Below are 14,690 nucleotides of genomic sequence, written 5' to 3' on the forward strand. Positions count from 1 at the left end.
GCATGGCCCCCGGCCTCAACTACGGCCAGCAGGCCTACGAAGGCCTCAAAGCCTTCCGCCACCCCACAGGCCAAATCTCCATCTTCCGCCCCGACCGCAACGCCGCCCGCCTCCGCCGCTCCGCCGAGTTCGTCTCCATGCCCCCCGTCCCCGAAGACCTCTTCGTCGAATGCGTCAGGCTGGCCGTCGCCGCCAACGCCGAGTTCGTCCCGCCCCACGAGACCGGCGCCGCCATGTACATCCGCCCCCTGCTCTTCGGCTCCTCCGCGCAGCTGGGCCTCTCCCCGCCGGACGCGTACACCTTTGTGGTCTTCGTGATGCCGACCGGCGTGTACCACGGCGTGCACGCGGTCGACGCCCTGATCCTCGAGGACTTTGACCGCGCCGCGCCCGAGGGGACCGGGGCCGCCAAGGTCGGGGGCAACTATGCGCCTGTGCTGCGGCACAGTGCGCGCGCGCACGCCGAGGGGTTCGGCATCACGCTGCACCTCGATAGCCGGACGCGCTCGGAGATCGACGAGTTCTCGACGTCGGCGTTTATCGGGGTGCGCAGGGACGGGGACGGGGTGACGCTTGTGCAGCCGGATAGTAAGAATGTGATTGATTCGGTGACGGCGCGGTCGGTGTGTGAGATTGGGGAGCGGGTGTTTGGGTTTGCGGTCGAGAAGCGACGCATCGCGTATGAGGAGATTCAGGAATTTAGCGAGGTGATTGCCGCGGGCACGGCGGCGGCGCTGGTGCCCATCCGGAGCATCAGTATGCGGTCGCGCGGGGATAAGTTTACCTTTGACTGCGGCGAGGATGGGCAGAGTGGCGGCGAGGTCTGTGTGAAGCTGTTGCAGACCCTCAAGGGCATCCAGGCCGGTAAGATCGAGGATAAGTTTGGGTGGAATTGTATCGTTGACCAGGCTCCCCCCGCGGCATGGCTCGAGGGAGCAACGGCCCATGAGGAGAAGGATCTTGAGGGGATTAATGTTCCATAGCTAGCTATGGCCGTACTTTCCGGCATAATAACCATATAAACATATGTATACAAAGAGAAGAGATATACAGCTAATTCCTCAGACTCACTCGGGTCCCATTCCTCGAACACAAGGTCAGGGTCAGACTCTCCTCCCACGGCCCCGGATCCCGACTCTCCAGCACCGCAAACCGCTGCGCCAGCCGGACCGTCACGTACCCTGCCTCCGTAAGCGCATACTGCTGTCCCACGCAGATGCGCGGGCCCCCGTTGAAGGGGAGATACTCCCATCCGGGCCGAAGATCCGCCCAGCGCTCCGGACGGAACTCGTTTGCATCGGGGCCATAAAAGTCCTCGCGGCGGTGCATCGACCACACGCTGTACGTGACGATTGCGCCCTTGGGGACGAAGACGGGGGATTGGCCGTCCGGTCCGCCGCCTACGGGGAGGACGGTGTCGGTGTTGGCGAAGCGGGCGTTTCCCGGGACGACGGGGTGCATCCGAAGGGCTGGTCAGTTAGCATCATTTGACAAAGGGGGGGTTAAATCAAATCAGCACGTACATTCGTTCAGGCAATACTTGAGATACGTCAGATTCCGCAGCTGCTCGTACGTCGGCGGCCGACCGTTCAAAAAGGCCACCTCCTCGCGCAGCTTGGCCCAGATGCGCGGGTGCTTGGCCAGCATGAAGAACAGGTTACTCAGCAGCGAGGCCGTCGTGTCCCGACCGGCAAGGAGCACATTCATGAGCTCATCGCGGATGCGGCGCCGGTCCCCAGTCTGCTGCGCCAGGCCGTGCAGGAACAGGTACCGCTGTTTCTTCTCGCCGTCGCCGTCCTCGAGGGTCTTCTCGTCAAGTCCCTGGGCCCGCACCTCGAGCGCCCTGTCGACAAACTGCTCCACCAGCGCGTGGCAGATGCGATTGCACCGCTCCGCCTTGCGGTCGCGGTAGAACCTGGTCAGCGCACCCAGCCGCATCCGCATGGCGATCGCATGCTGCGCGTAGTTGAACGCGCTGGCGAAGTCGTCCTCGACCCCTGCGTCGCGGCCGCCCGAGCGGCGCTTCTTCAGGCTCTGCACGCTCTGCCCGAAAAGGAACTCCGTCGCCGAGTCGATGGTGTAGCTGAAGAACAGGTCCTGGAGGTCGACGGTGCTGCCGTCGCCGGGGATCAGATCGATCAGATCGGCCATCAGCGCCTCGAATATGCCGAGGTGGGCGACCTGGTCGCGCACAAAGTTGGGCCGGATCATGGCGCGCGATTGCGCCCAGTGCTCGCCGTCGGTGGTGAAGATGCCATGGCCGAGCAGGGGACCGAAAGTATGGATCCGCGAGCCCAGTCCGTAGTCCTTGAAGCGCAGAGAAAGGATGGTCTTGATGTTCTGGGGGTCGCGGGTGAGGATGATCGTTTCAGAGAGCCGAGTGGCCGTCATGGTGTGGCCAAGTTCGTTGAAACGGGCCAGCCCGCGCTCCAGGAATTTGTGCTCCTTGACATTTTTGATAGTGGTATAGGTGCGATCCAGCCCGAAGAAGGGGTCTTTGGAGGGGATACGCGGGGGTGGTTGGCAGTTGTGCTCCCGGGCGAAGCGATGCTGCCTCCATTTGCGGTGGAGCACCGTGAGGGTGTAGAGGAAGACAGCTATCGTCCCTGCGATGAGGGAGAGGGAGTATTGGGAACTCATTTTGTGATGGCCAACATTTGTTCCCTCGGACAAGTGGGTAAACCGATGACTATAAATAAGTCGTGCTCGATTCAACAACCCGTAACCCGTGACTCACTCACCTCAACCGGGCCAACAATCCCCCCGACCAGAAGGCAGACACAAAAATCCCAACCCAACGACCTGTCAGACTGGCAGTACTCTTGTCTGGATCGGTCCAAGATGAGGCCGATACGCCGTTATTCGTCTGCCTGAGTATGCAGCTGAACGTCATACTGGGCTGACAGACCAGATTCAGCTTGTATTGGCTGTCTATTCATGAGGCCGAGTCAACAATAGATCATCCTTCAAAGTATCCGGCTATTCTTGGTATTCCATCTATAAGTCTAGACGTCCTCTGACTCGCAAGATTCACGTGTGGAATCTGCATATCCTGCAATTACTCGCGTTTCCCCTCTCAGTCCATCAACCTCGAATCGCCCTCTCACCCACGCATGGGTTGGGCGCATGGTTATGTATACTCAGACTGTACGGAGTATGTCAGGTTCTCCGCCGGTCGGGATATCGAGATGAATTTGTCAGTCTGGTAGCCCAGAGATCCGGCTATCTGGACGTCTCGTTGTTCTAAAGTTGGCTTTATGAGAGTCGGTACAGCGCCAGCGTGATGTGGACTCGTCATCACAAGTCTACTGTACAAAATGATCACTGTGGCGAGGAAAGCACATAGTAGATAGTAACCTAAGAATGAATGCTTCCAGCAATACCCGTCCGATACATATGAAACCAACCTGTAGCCTACCAGACAACACATCGAAATGAATACAGAGTATGCTTGAACGCACGACAGGCTAAATGAAAGAAAATCAGCCAGACCATCTACAAGGCCCTAGATTACTTCTTTCGCGCGGCGCGCAGTTTCCCCACTGTCCCACTAGACATGATATCTCCATCATCCGCACTGCTATGGCTCTCGTTATCGCTGTCACTGTCCTTGTCGCTCTCGCTCTCACTCGAACTGGAGCTGGAGCTGGAGCTCGACTCGCTCTCATCGGTATCGTCGTCCGACGGAGGCGAGAAGATATTCCGCGGCCGTTTCGGCGCGCCGACGACCTTCTTCTTCGCTTGCTGCGCCTTTTCCGCCGACTCTTTCTTCTTGTCGACGAGCAGCGTCTTGAGCGTGGCCCGGCTGCGCGTCCCGTTGATCGGTTGACCCCAGGATTGCGATGCCGACTGCGACGGTGCGGGGGACCGCGCGTTGCCTTGCGACGAAGGGGTTGCGCTGCCGCGGCGGAGGAGGTCGGCCTTGCTCTTGGCGGGTTTGTCGCTGCTGCCGGTCTGGGTGTCGGCCTCAGCGTCGGTCTCGTCGTCATCCTCGTTTTCGGATTCGGAGTGCTCGGAGGATTCTTCGGAGGAGGAGGAGGAGGAGGAGGAGGAGGACACGTCTACTGGCTCGGAGGGGGAAGGTTTCTTCGTGCCATTTGCCTTGGCCTTGGGGAGGTCGCCGCGCTGGATCTTCGTCACAGGAGGCAGCTTGGCGTCCTCAGCGGAGCTCTCTGGTGGTTCGTTCGGAGTGCCCTTCGGTTCCTCTTCTGTCGTGCGGGACTTGGCCGCTGTAGGAGTAGCAGTCGAATCCGGTCCCTTCTTGGCCTCCGCTACCTTCTTAGTCGAGCCTTTGCGTTCGGCAGTTGGAGAAGTAGTAGATGGCTCTGTTCCCTTCTTTACTTCCGCTGCCTTTTTCGGGGAGCCGTTCCGTTCAGCAGCTGGTGTCGACTTCTTCGCACTGCCCTTCGCTTTTGATGCGGTATCGGCCTTTGGTGTGCTTGCATTCCCGTTAGTCTTTGACAAATCCGCCTTCAGTTGCTTGCCATCCTGCGAAGAAGCACTCATATCTGCCTCCATTTTGGCAATTTCTTTCCGCTTCTCTCTCAGCTCAGCGCGAGCTCGCTCGAGCCTGTCTCTCTCGCTGCTGCGGTTTCGCTTCTCAAGTTTCTGGACCCGTTCCAGTTTGGCCAGTAGCTCTTCCAGACTGCGCAGGTACGCCGGATCCCTATTTTGCTCCTTGGCAACTCTAATCATCTCCTCGACTTCTTCCCTGTCCTTGTTCTGCTTTTCGAATTTCTGATTCGCTTCTCGCATCAACTGTTCCACCCGTTCTGGAGGAACACCGGTAGGGAACACCATCTTGCTCGGTGTCGATGACTTCTTTCCGGACGAGGCAGCAGAACCTGGTGTCCCCTTGCCCTTGGCGTTGGTCTGCGGAGTCGACTTGGGAATCGGGGTCGAGGCCGTAATGACTACGTCGTCTTCCTCGGCAAAAGACACAGACCGGCGTTGCGCGGACTTGTCGGCAGGCGAATCCTTCCGCAAAGCCGAATGCAGGTGCTTCACTCGGTCCAGAGCAGGAGTCTGCTTGGACGGTGTGGCATCGTTCTCCACCAACGATGCACGGCGGATCGTAGGCGCTCTGCTGGAAAAGAGGGGAGTGGCTGATACCGACCCGGTCGACTCCTGGGACAACGGAAGCATCACCGACTGTTTGCCAGGGGGGCTCTTCGTGATACCCAGCCCGAGACCGGGTTTCGCAGCCTCGGTGGGTTTCTCGGAGAGACTCGACCGTCGGCCGATGCCAGAGAACGACGGTGCCCTCTCATGTCTTCGAGCGGACGGGCTGCTGACAGCTGGCTCGGACAGGTCCTGGCTCGGCTTGTTCTCCTTGTCCGACGATCCAGGGCTGCTGGGCTCCAAACGAGGCTTCTTGTTGCGCTCTTCTGCCTCCAAGCTCTGCTTTCTCTTGCGTTGTCGAAGCGCGGGCATCTCTCCCCTAGAGGAACTCTCTTTGCTTCCATTCACCATCGGTTCGTCCGTCTCCTTGGGACTGGTGGCTTCGGCCTCAGGGTGTACTTCCTCCGTCGCCGCAACATCGCCATCATCCATCGCCACATCTCCATCCTTGTCCAAATCATCAGTTTCTTCTTCCTCCTCCTCACCCGGCTCGCGTTCCAGCTGAGACGGTGCTTGTCTCGGACTCAAGGGCGACTCCGACCCGCTGCGCTCGCGCTCCGTTTGATTCGACGAGGGAAAGTCCGGCTCCGAGACAAACTGCGAGATCGACCGATTGGCAGGCACCTGTTTCGAGACCGAGCCGCGTTTTGCGGGAGATGTCAACGCCTTGGGCGTCGGGGTCCGTTCTCGTTCCGGTGAAGGCGACTCCCCCAGCTCCTGACTCTCCATGCGCTTGTGCTGTGGCGTAGCCACAACAGTACTACTCTGCGGATCCTGCGAGTCCTTCTCGTGCACAGGCGACTCACCCCACCGCGGAGGCGACATGGGGATCTCATCATGCTCCACCGAGGAAAGCGGCATGTCCCTGCGACGCTCGCGATCGTCCGCAGGCGCAGCGCCCCCATTCACCTGGTCAGTGGATGTATCGCGTTCTGAAAACGACTGAGACTCCTCGAGGATAGTGGGAATCTTGCGCAGACTCGCCTGCACCGCCTCCTTCTTGATCTTGATCTGGCGCTCAAAGTCCTGCGCAGCGGCATCCCAGTCCTGCGTCACGGAGGGGAACCGGACAGGTGCATAGGGCGCCGGTTTCTGAATCACACGGACCGTTCCGCGCTGGTCGGCGCCATCGGTGCGGGCCCGGCCATTATCCACAAACACATCGGCGACGGTCAACTCGGCATCGAGATCGTCGGAGTCGTGCTCGTCGTCGACAAGTTTCTTGATCTCCAGAGGCCTAGTCGCGGTATCCGTAAGCGCAGCTCAACAACACCATACCTCCCCCCTTCCAAATTCAATCCGGCAGGACGGAGGGAACTCACTCAGCACCCGGCCGCAGCTTCGCCCACTTCTCCCGGATCATGCCCGCCAATCCACCGAGCGTCACCTCCTCGGGGTTCTCCAGGACCAACAGGAAGGAAGCCGGCTTCCCCGCCGTCGGTCCAGAGGAGCCCTGACTCGAAGCATCGCGGTCACGGTCACCCAGGAACGAGCGGATCGAAAAGGACGAAGAGGACTGGGTCTGTTCGCGAGGGTAGACCTTGACCGTAAGACGTAGGAAAACCATACCGGGGAACAGGTGTATGGAGATGGAAGTCGCTATGCAGCAGTATCACAGAGTATCATAATAATGCGAGCACAGTAGGTCAGGTGCTCCGTAGATTTTCGAGATAGCGAAGAGTCGGAAAGCGGCGATGTGAAGATTTTCCGTCGGTGTTGTAAAGTGCAGAAGTGGGGGATCAATCAAATTGCTCAAAAGCTGAGACGATGAACATGTAGGGAGTAAGAGTAACACAATGGAGAGGTTAGAGAATATTCAATAATTGAAAGAATGAGCAACACAAAGGATTGTGTCTGGTGGAAGAGACAGCGATGAGAGTAGAGACACATGGAGAAACCCGTCGCGGTCACCCACGCGCGACTGAAATGGGCCACTTTAAAAGGTACCGCCATGGTGTCGCATAGTCTGGTTGGCTCCACTGTCTGCACCAGCCACCTAAATTTACCAGAATTTAACTAACTACTACAGGGTTTTACCCTCTACAGAAATGTGACAGGTGTCGAATGCTGTCAGAGACGGACATCATGTAGTGATTGATACTAGTACTCCTCTGGAGATTTGGGTCCATCATTGATCAGTGGCTTTGTGACAGGTCTCCGTGGAAGCAAACCGCACGCGAGGCTGCTGCCACCATGCCATGTCCCCCTAAAGTATGCAATCATGATGAACAACGAGTTCTATATATTCAGTAAATGTGAAGTATATATCAAATAATCCAAAATCGTCCAAAAGACCCAATCTACTCAACCGGGGTAAAATATCGCTTGAACCGGTCAATCCTGGTCAAGCGCAACTCTACAATGACCGAGTGGCAGCTCATCAAAAGACTGGGAAACCGAACGGTCCAAAAATTCAGGTACCCCTCTGGCAAGCCGCCAATGTGTGCCTTGAGATGTGCCGGCATGTCGTTGTAATGATTGCGCTTGTTACGTAGCGCCCGGAGAAGGTCCAACATCTTCGAGCCCGTGTACTTGCGCTGCTTGCCGAGGTTGTCCTTGAAATCCTTGGGCAGAAGGCGTAGGAAATCCATCTCAGGGCCCATCACACGACAAGCCACGGATTCGAGACACAAAAGGGCGTCCGAAGGAGGGTCCCGTGGCTCAAACTCAAAATGATCCGATACGTCGCAGAGGAAGCTGAGACGGTCGGACGGGTTCCAGAAGAAAGGATGCATCAGAACGGCACTGGCATCGGGTCTGGGGAGAGTCAGTAAGTGCATGCGGACGTCTGGAGAAGAGAAAGAAGAGCTAACCGTTTGCGAGGGTCAAGAGACAACATTGATCGAATCAGGTCGTCTGCTTCAAAGGCGTAATCGCCTAGGCGCTGGAGTTCGTCCAGGTTGAAGTTGCCCTTGACAATATTCGCCTCCCGCATGAACTTCCCGTTCTTGTCGAAGGGGTGGCTACCCCGCGTCAACACGTAATAGAAAACACAACCCAGGGAGAAGATGTCGATGGCGCGAGTTGCTCGTCTGTTGGTTTGTGGATCCACCACCGCTGGTTCAGATGACTCGGTATGCTGAGACTCGCCGCCTTGGATCGCCGAACGGTTGTCGTCGTCTACCAGTAATTCCGGAGCTCGCCAACCAGACGTACCTGCGGCATGCGCTGTGGTTGCTCGGAACGAGCTCTGATTATCGTCAAGCTTCTTGCATAGACCAAAATCAGAGATGAGCAGTCGCAGAGACCGCGAGCCTGTGCGTCCTCGAGGCATAGCCACAAGGATATTCTGCGGCTTCAAGTCTCGGTGCACAATCTTGAGAGAATGCAGGTACCGAACACCAGCAATGATCTGACGCAGGATATCTGGCATATCCAGGCCACCCTGAACCAGCTGGGGGTAATCACCGGGACGTTCAACCAAGTCCTGGAGAGACGCCGGACACAGCTCCAGAGCGATGTAAAAGAAACCGGCGGCTTGCTCGCGACAGAAATAGCGAATGACGTTGTTATGATCGTCACTCTCCTGCAATAGTCCGACTTCATGAGACGCGATGTCATAGAACTCAACCAACATGCGTTTGATCGCAACATCCCGGCCATCAAAGGATCCGCGGTACACGACCGTTCCGTGGCTGCCATGGCCGAGAACAACGTCGCTGAACACCTTGAGTCGGCCAATCTGAACAACACCGTCCATTTCGACAACCTCGTTGGACACGGTCCTCACTAATTGGACGTCGGGCTCCAGGCGGGACTGAGGCTGCAGGCTGTTCAGTTCGTCCACGACTCGGTCCGCCTGATCCTTTGATTCACCTTCCGAGTCAGGTTTCTTTCCGCGTCTATGATTCTTGCCTCCCCGTCTACCTCGGCGGGCTTTCCTTTTAGGCTTCTCGGATGATCCTGCCTGGTCCAGTTCATCAACATCGTCGTCACTGTCGTGGCCACGGGGAGGTTCTCGAATTTTCACTCGAGGAGTGGAATCAGGGCCAACGATACTGCGATCTCGCTTCGGCTTTGGGGTCGCATCGCCACCTTGTTGCTCTTCAGGCACCTCAACCTCGACCGTGAGGTTCGATATTGGTCTGCTTGGGCTGTTATCACGCTTGAAATGAGTGGTTCCGACAACAGGAGTGGAGGGAGTCGACAGTGGAGGCTGAGCGTAGGAAGCGATAATGTTCTTGACGTCCAGTTTCTGTTTGGCGAGTTCCTGTATGTTGTGGGAATTGAAGTAGATGAAGGCGCCAAAGAACAACAGTAGGAGGGTCACGAAGATATCAACAGCGTTATCCCAGCCTTTTCGGATAATTGTACTGTGCCGCAGGGCAGGTGGCAGCGCCAGTTCGGAGGGACTGCGCATTAATTCTCGAGGAGTATCATTAGCTAGCTCTAGGGGTGATGACCCCGAGATACTAGGGATATTGCGGATAATCCGGGGACCATTCAGCGAGTGAACTCCCGCCAGCGCATCGCGCTGTTGACTAGTCGACAAGCTTGTGAGGGCCTGGCCGTGCCGTAGGTAATCTTTCTCGTAGCACTGAGCCATTTTGGCCCGTCCTGTAACAAGAGGGTAAGTCTCCTCAGACATTGCAAACCAACCGCCCGCCTCAGTGCAATCAACGAACACCCTTGCATCTCTGTCATCCAACGAGCCGTAGTCGGGATCAGGCGGCTGCAGAGGCTGCGAAAGAAGCACAAGCGGAGTGGCTGCCTCGGGCGATTCGACGTTGACGGGGCGCGCGACATCGAAGACACGAACCACAGGAGACGAAAAACGCTGAGTGTAACGAGGACGGTCCATTCGTGAGTGATCGAATCCCAACACCACTCCGTCATGCATGCTGTAAATGTGACTCTGATCCATCGTCCGGAAGTACTGGCTCTGAAGATCCATGTCGCGATTGTTGGCCGTCCATTCGGAGTACTTCAATGTGCAGATCGGATCACCAGTCTCTGTATTTTGTATCGCTACAGCATACTCAACACGACCAAGTACCAGGGTGCCGGAAGGTGTATCACACTCCTCCGCTTCCAGGTCAAAACCGTCGACCTTGCGGCACTCGTGCCCAGAGGTGATAGGACCCCTGGAGCTGAAAACTCGCAGAATATTTCCAGTCCGCGCATCCACGGTATATAGCGTTGTCTCCTTCCGAGCCGTGTAGGTAACGGCCGGGTCGGTCCCCGAGTAGGGAGTCTGCTCCACCAATTCCTTGACGGTCAACCCCAACTTCTGCAGCCCCGCATCCGGACCGGGACTATATATATACAAGCTGCCGTCTTGACTCGGCTCGACAATCCAAATGAAATCATCTTCGGGCTGAGCCCGATCGAAGCTCGACCGGTTGGCTCGATGGTAGATGCTCTCGACCATCGGACTGCTCGGGACCTCCAGGGCCCAGCGGGCTGTGCCGGTCTTGCGATCGCGCGCGTGAATGGAACCGTCGACGGTCGCCAATAGGACAAAGTCCTCAACCTCCCAATCCTGCAGAGACCGCGCGTGAAGCTGCGGTGCCAGGCCGGCAGACGAACTGCTGGCCTGGGCAGGATGGGCTCGAACGGCGCGGCCGGAGCCCGCCAGAGCCATGGTTGCTAGGGCGCTCGCATCGTTGGATTTCACGTTAATTGTGGAAAGGGGGTCATGGTCGAAAGAACGTCGTGTCGGAGGGAGCGGAACGGACACGGTCGAGGGGAGGTCATGATGTTCCTGCAGCTGCTGCGGAGCAACAAGAATAGGGAGCAGAAGAAGGGCGACGCTGGCGGGGAGGGTCGTACGGGCGCCAGGCAGCCGCCACCGCATGGTGAAAAGCTACAACGTTGGCAAAACGATGAGGCTTTGCAAATAATCAATCACTGTATGATGAGGACGAGGATTTCATCAGGCAGTTCTCGAAGGGAAAAGGGAGAAGATCACGAAAGGATGACGAGAAGCGAAGCCGGTGAAAGAAGTGTGGAATGTGTGGTTCGGACGGAGAGTGCGGAGGGGGCGCCGTGGTACTAAAACGGGACGATTCAAACGTTCAGGAACCAATAGTGATGCGATACTAGTTGGGTGGAGGGGGACAAAGGGCGATCTGGCCACGACGGAGAAGACTGGAGGATCGACTATATAAAGGTTTATTCTCCTCGTACTTGAGCAACTGAGCCTCTTTGGGAGGAGAAGAAAGAGAAGCAAAGTATGGCGTACGATGTAAGATTGAACGGACTGATCAAAAAGTGCGAGTGTGCGAAGCCAAATCGCGTAGCGAGGATTCGACCAGAAAGAATAATGAATGGACAAAGGGGGGAGTCAGGGGCACTAAAGTACTCAGGTAACGCGAGGCAGACAAATATCATAGGCCATTTCACACCAAGAATTCGCAATATTAATACGTACGTAAGGTAGCTAGTATATTTCTTGTGACACCGATGGAAGACGAAAGAAGACGATGCAACCCCCAAAAGGGCTGAGTCGTGTGCAAGGGCGAGTCTCGACTGGCGCCGGTCAACGGATATTGTCGCACATTCTCCGTGCTTACACAGCCCGCTGTCAATTTAAATAGCGATTATTAATGGTCCTGTGGTTGCAACTCACTCCCACGGACCTTGGACCTGCTCAAGCAACTTTTATTCAGGGCTTACTCCCGTCTGTGTCAAGTATTTTCTCTGTGAAAATATATCTTGAAGTCTCGAGCAGCCTAGCAGGAGAACTCCTGGTTACCTTACAATACAATATATATAAGGTGTGAGTGGAGCATGGACCTAGTAATCAATGCTGATTGGCCGAAAGGTGAAACATAGCCCCCTCGGCGGTAATGATACTGTACTGGAGTTCTTGAGGAATGAATCAGCCTAATTCACATGAAATTGTCACTCTTCAACCGCAATTCAGGAGGTAGATAGATAGGTGTTCATGATTGCCAGCATAGCCTGAATAGGTGGTGTTTCTATGTCTGACAACGATTTTTCCTGCAGACAGGAAATTTTCATCATCAAGTCTCATTAGCATTGCATCACAAAGTTGGCCTGGTCAAGTGTCTGCAAAGACCAATAGAAGATATATTTATTAGACATCCTGCCCCGGACAAGACGCTGATATAGTATTCATTATTGAAAAGAAGCCATGATCAAAGAAGAATTAAAACGGTCAAGATATTTTGCTGCTCCAGACGCCTCAGCTCCTAACACAACGAAGCCTAGATCAGAGGTCATACAAGCCCACTAGAATACAAATAGTAACATGCAACCGTGGCACAAAAGAGCGCGAAATGAAGGCGGGACGCGGGTCCATGTGCTCTCCGTCTCAGATGCCGGACATCCACAGATATATACAGATCATGATGGCGTAACATGGAAGCGGATCGCTGGACATTCTTATTTCCCGTAGACCATCCAGGTCACGGCTGCGATCCAGCCCCCAAGGAAGATCACGGTCACGATTCCCGCACCAGCACGATCGCCCGTTGTGACTGGTTGCGGTTGAGGGGCAGCTTGCTCTGTTCCTGTACCCGCGCTCGCGTTACTCTTACTCGTACCTCCAGTTTCCGCGGTCAATGGCGCCTGAGCCTGCATCTTGTGCGCAATCATCGAGGATGAAAAAACGCTCAAAGCGCTCATCTGCTCCTCTAATGAACTCGTTCCATCAAAGGTGTCTTGATGCCAGCGCCGCCCGCATAGGGTCTGATTCGTCCCGCCGGAACACTGTTTGGCTGCGGCAAGTGCCGACTGCTGGATCTTTGGGACGACCTCGGACGACGTATACGGAACGATGGTGGTCATAAAAGTCAGCCAGGAAGAAAGGAAGCCCTTGAAACAGTCCTGATTACGGTCACACTTCATGTTCGGCTCACAGGCAATTTCGGACATGACCATGCCATTCTGAAAGGGGAAGAACCGCGCGAATGTGGTGCCGAGCAAGCCATCAAGGCCCTTCTTCCACTTGTCGCCTCCATTCGTCTATTGTCTTGTCAGTTCGCTCTTCCTAATTTGTAACATGCTCTCGAATTAGAGGGTGCGGAACGTACGTAATTATACATATAAGCGGCACCACTGATATAGGTGCCATAGTTATAGGTCCATTGAAGGTCCCCATGGTCCGTGCACTCAGTCTCGGTCGTTGTGGTATCGGCGATGGTCCAGTCCGACTCCTTGAGCAACGGGGTCGTCGCAGACCAGTCCCATATCCTCTCCGCCCACTGCGAGTATGTCTCGTTGTTGGTATACCGCGCAAGTCGTGCCGCAAGCTGGAAGAGACCACCATTCGAGATGGCGTTTTTGGTCCGGTAGCCGTCTTGGTAGGTAGAGATTTGCCAGCGCAGGCCACCGTGACAGGTGGACGTGTCCCAGCGCGGCACCTGGGTGTTGAACACACCTTGCGCAAGCGACACCCACGACGGCTGGCCATCTTGCTCGGGGTAGTTGAGCTCCGCCGCAGTCATAGCGGCCAATCCCCAGAAGACTTGGTCATCATTGCCGAGGTAGTTACTGTAGTTCGAAGGAAAGTAATCGTCGTTGCCCTTCTGCCAGAGCATACCCTGAGTGGTAACTTCATTGTAAGATGGATCGCCGGTCCAGTACCAGTACTGTATCAAAGTCATGAACATGGCGCCGCCTTCCCACCATGTATCGGGCAATTTCCCAGGAATCTGGCCCGTCTGGTTGCCAGTGTAGTTACTCATCATGTTGTAGGCTGTTGTCGCAGCCGCATTCTTGATCGATTCTGCGGTCCGCCGACTGATTAGCAATTTGCGACACAGATCATATCAAGTCTGGACGCAGATGGGGCAGATATACATACCAACATCATTAATGTCAAGCTCAAGCGCGGTAACCGCTCCTTGACCGGCAAGGAGGACGGTCACCAAGCTCGTCCACATCCGACTCGATAGTCTCATTGTCGGAGACCACAAAGGATTAGAATCCAGCAAGAGACTGGAAGGATCGGGTCATCGAATCGAGGTCAATCAGAGCGCATGAGGCGCCGGCAAGCAAGCGCAAGAATCGCGAGAGGGGCAGGTCAGGTGAAGATGCGAGGAATGTCCGGAGAAGGTAGGTAAGGTAGGTAGACTAGTACTAAGTACTAAAGAGTACCTACGCCTGAAGTCAAAGACACGCGACGTCACTGCGGAGCCAAAAAATAAAATAAAATAAAATAAAAAATAAAAAAAGGTACAGAGTTCGGCGACCGAGGAAAGAGGGAGGGGAGACAATCACAGGCACAAGAGATGGAGGAGCATACAAACGCGGGAGAAAGACAATTCCTCACAGAAGTTGACAACGCAGAGAGGTTGGAAGGAAAGATGGGAGAAAGAAAAAGTGAACTGAGCGCAGGTGGTCGGAGGGTGGACGGATTGAAGGATTGATTATTAGTGAAGTTACGGACGGTAGATAGTTATTATGATTGTCAATGTCAGCACGAAGACGGGATTAATTGTAAATCAGTGCTTGATTCGCTGAATGCAGGGAAGGGAATTAACTGCGACACCACCCTTCGGGTAGCAGCTCGTTAGACGACATGGGAGGAGTAGTAGTAGTAGTATCTACTTTTACAGTAAGGTACAGTGCACAGCCAGGATGGTGAGAGTGAGACCCAT

At 55.5% G+C, this 14,690-nt stretch overlaps 5 protein-coding genes across 5 annotated transcripts; 1 reads left to right on the forward strand and 4 right to left on the reverse strand.

Moving 5' to 3' along the window:
• Nucleotides 1-2: 2 nt before the first annotated feature.
• Nucleotides 3-983, forward strand: CDV56_100001 (branched-chain amino acid aminotransferase; the record flags this gene model as incomplete). Its single annotated transcript, XM_026753620.1, has 1 exon — nt 3-983. The coding sequence occupies one exon, from the start codon at nt 3-5 to the stop codon at nt 981-983; it is 981 nt and encodes a 326-aa protein (XP_026611088.1).
• A 70-nt stretch (nt 984-1,053) lies between these two features.
• Nucleotides 1,054-2,640, reverse strand: CDV56_100334 (cytochrome P450; the record flags this gene model as incomplete). The annotated part of the gene is made up of 2 exons (XM_026753953.1): nt 1,054-1,469; nt 1,524-2,640. The coding sequence occupies 2 exons, from the start codon at nt 2,638-2,640 to the stop codon at nt 1,054-1,056; spliced, it is 1,533 nt and encodes a 510-aa protein (XP_026611089.1).
• An 870-nt stretch (nt 2,641-3,510) lies between these two features.
• Nucleotides 3,511-6,688, reverse strand: CDV56_100739 (uncharacterized protein; the record flags this gene model as incomplete). The annotated part of the gene is made up of 2 exons (XM_026754358.1): nt 3,511-6,358; nt 6,444-6,688. 2 exons carry the CDS (start codon nt 6,686-6,688, stop codon nt 3,511-3,513), a joined length of 3,093 nt encoding a protein of 1,030 aa, XP_026611090.1.
• A 733-nt stretch (nt 6,689-7,421) lies between these two features.
• ireA (bifunctional endoribonuclease/protein kinase IRE1) lies at nt 7,422-10,918 on the reverse strand (the record flags this gene model as incomplete). The annotated part of the gene is made up of 2 exons (XM_026754956.1): nt 7,422-7,878; nt 7,935-10,918. 2 exons carry the CDS (start codon nt 10,916-10,918, stop codon nt 7,422-7,424), a joined length of 3,441 nt encoding a protein of 1,146 aa, XP_026611091.1.
• Nucleotides 10,919-12,471: 1,553 nt separating this feature from the next.
• On the reverse strand, nt 12,472-13,991 carry CDV56_102036 (glycoside hydrolase family 76 protein; the record flags this gene model as incomplete). Its single annotated transcript, XM_026755655.1, has 3 exons — nt 12,472-13,053; nt 13,122-13,816; nt 13,895-13,991. The coding sequence occupies 3 exons, from the start codon at nt 13,989-13,991 to the stop codon at nt 12,472-12,474; spliced, it is 1,374 nt and encodes a 457-aa protein (XP_026611092.1).
• Between the last annotated feature and the right edge of the window lie 699 nt (nt 13,992-14,690).

The sequence above is a fragment of the Aspergillus thermomutatus genome (genome assembly GCF_002237265.1).
Source record: "Aspergillus thermomutatus strain HMR AF 39 chromosome Unknown NODE_251, whole genome shotgun sequence".
NCBI lineage: Eukaryota > Fungi > Ascomycota > Eurotiomycetes > Eurotiales > Aspergillaceae > Aspergillus > Aspergillus thermomutatus.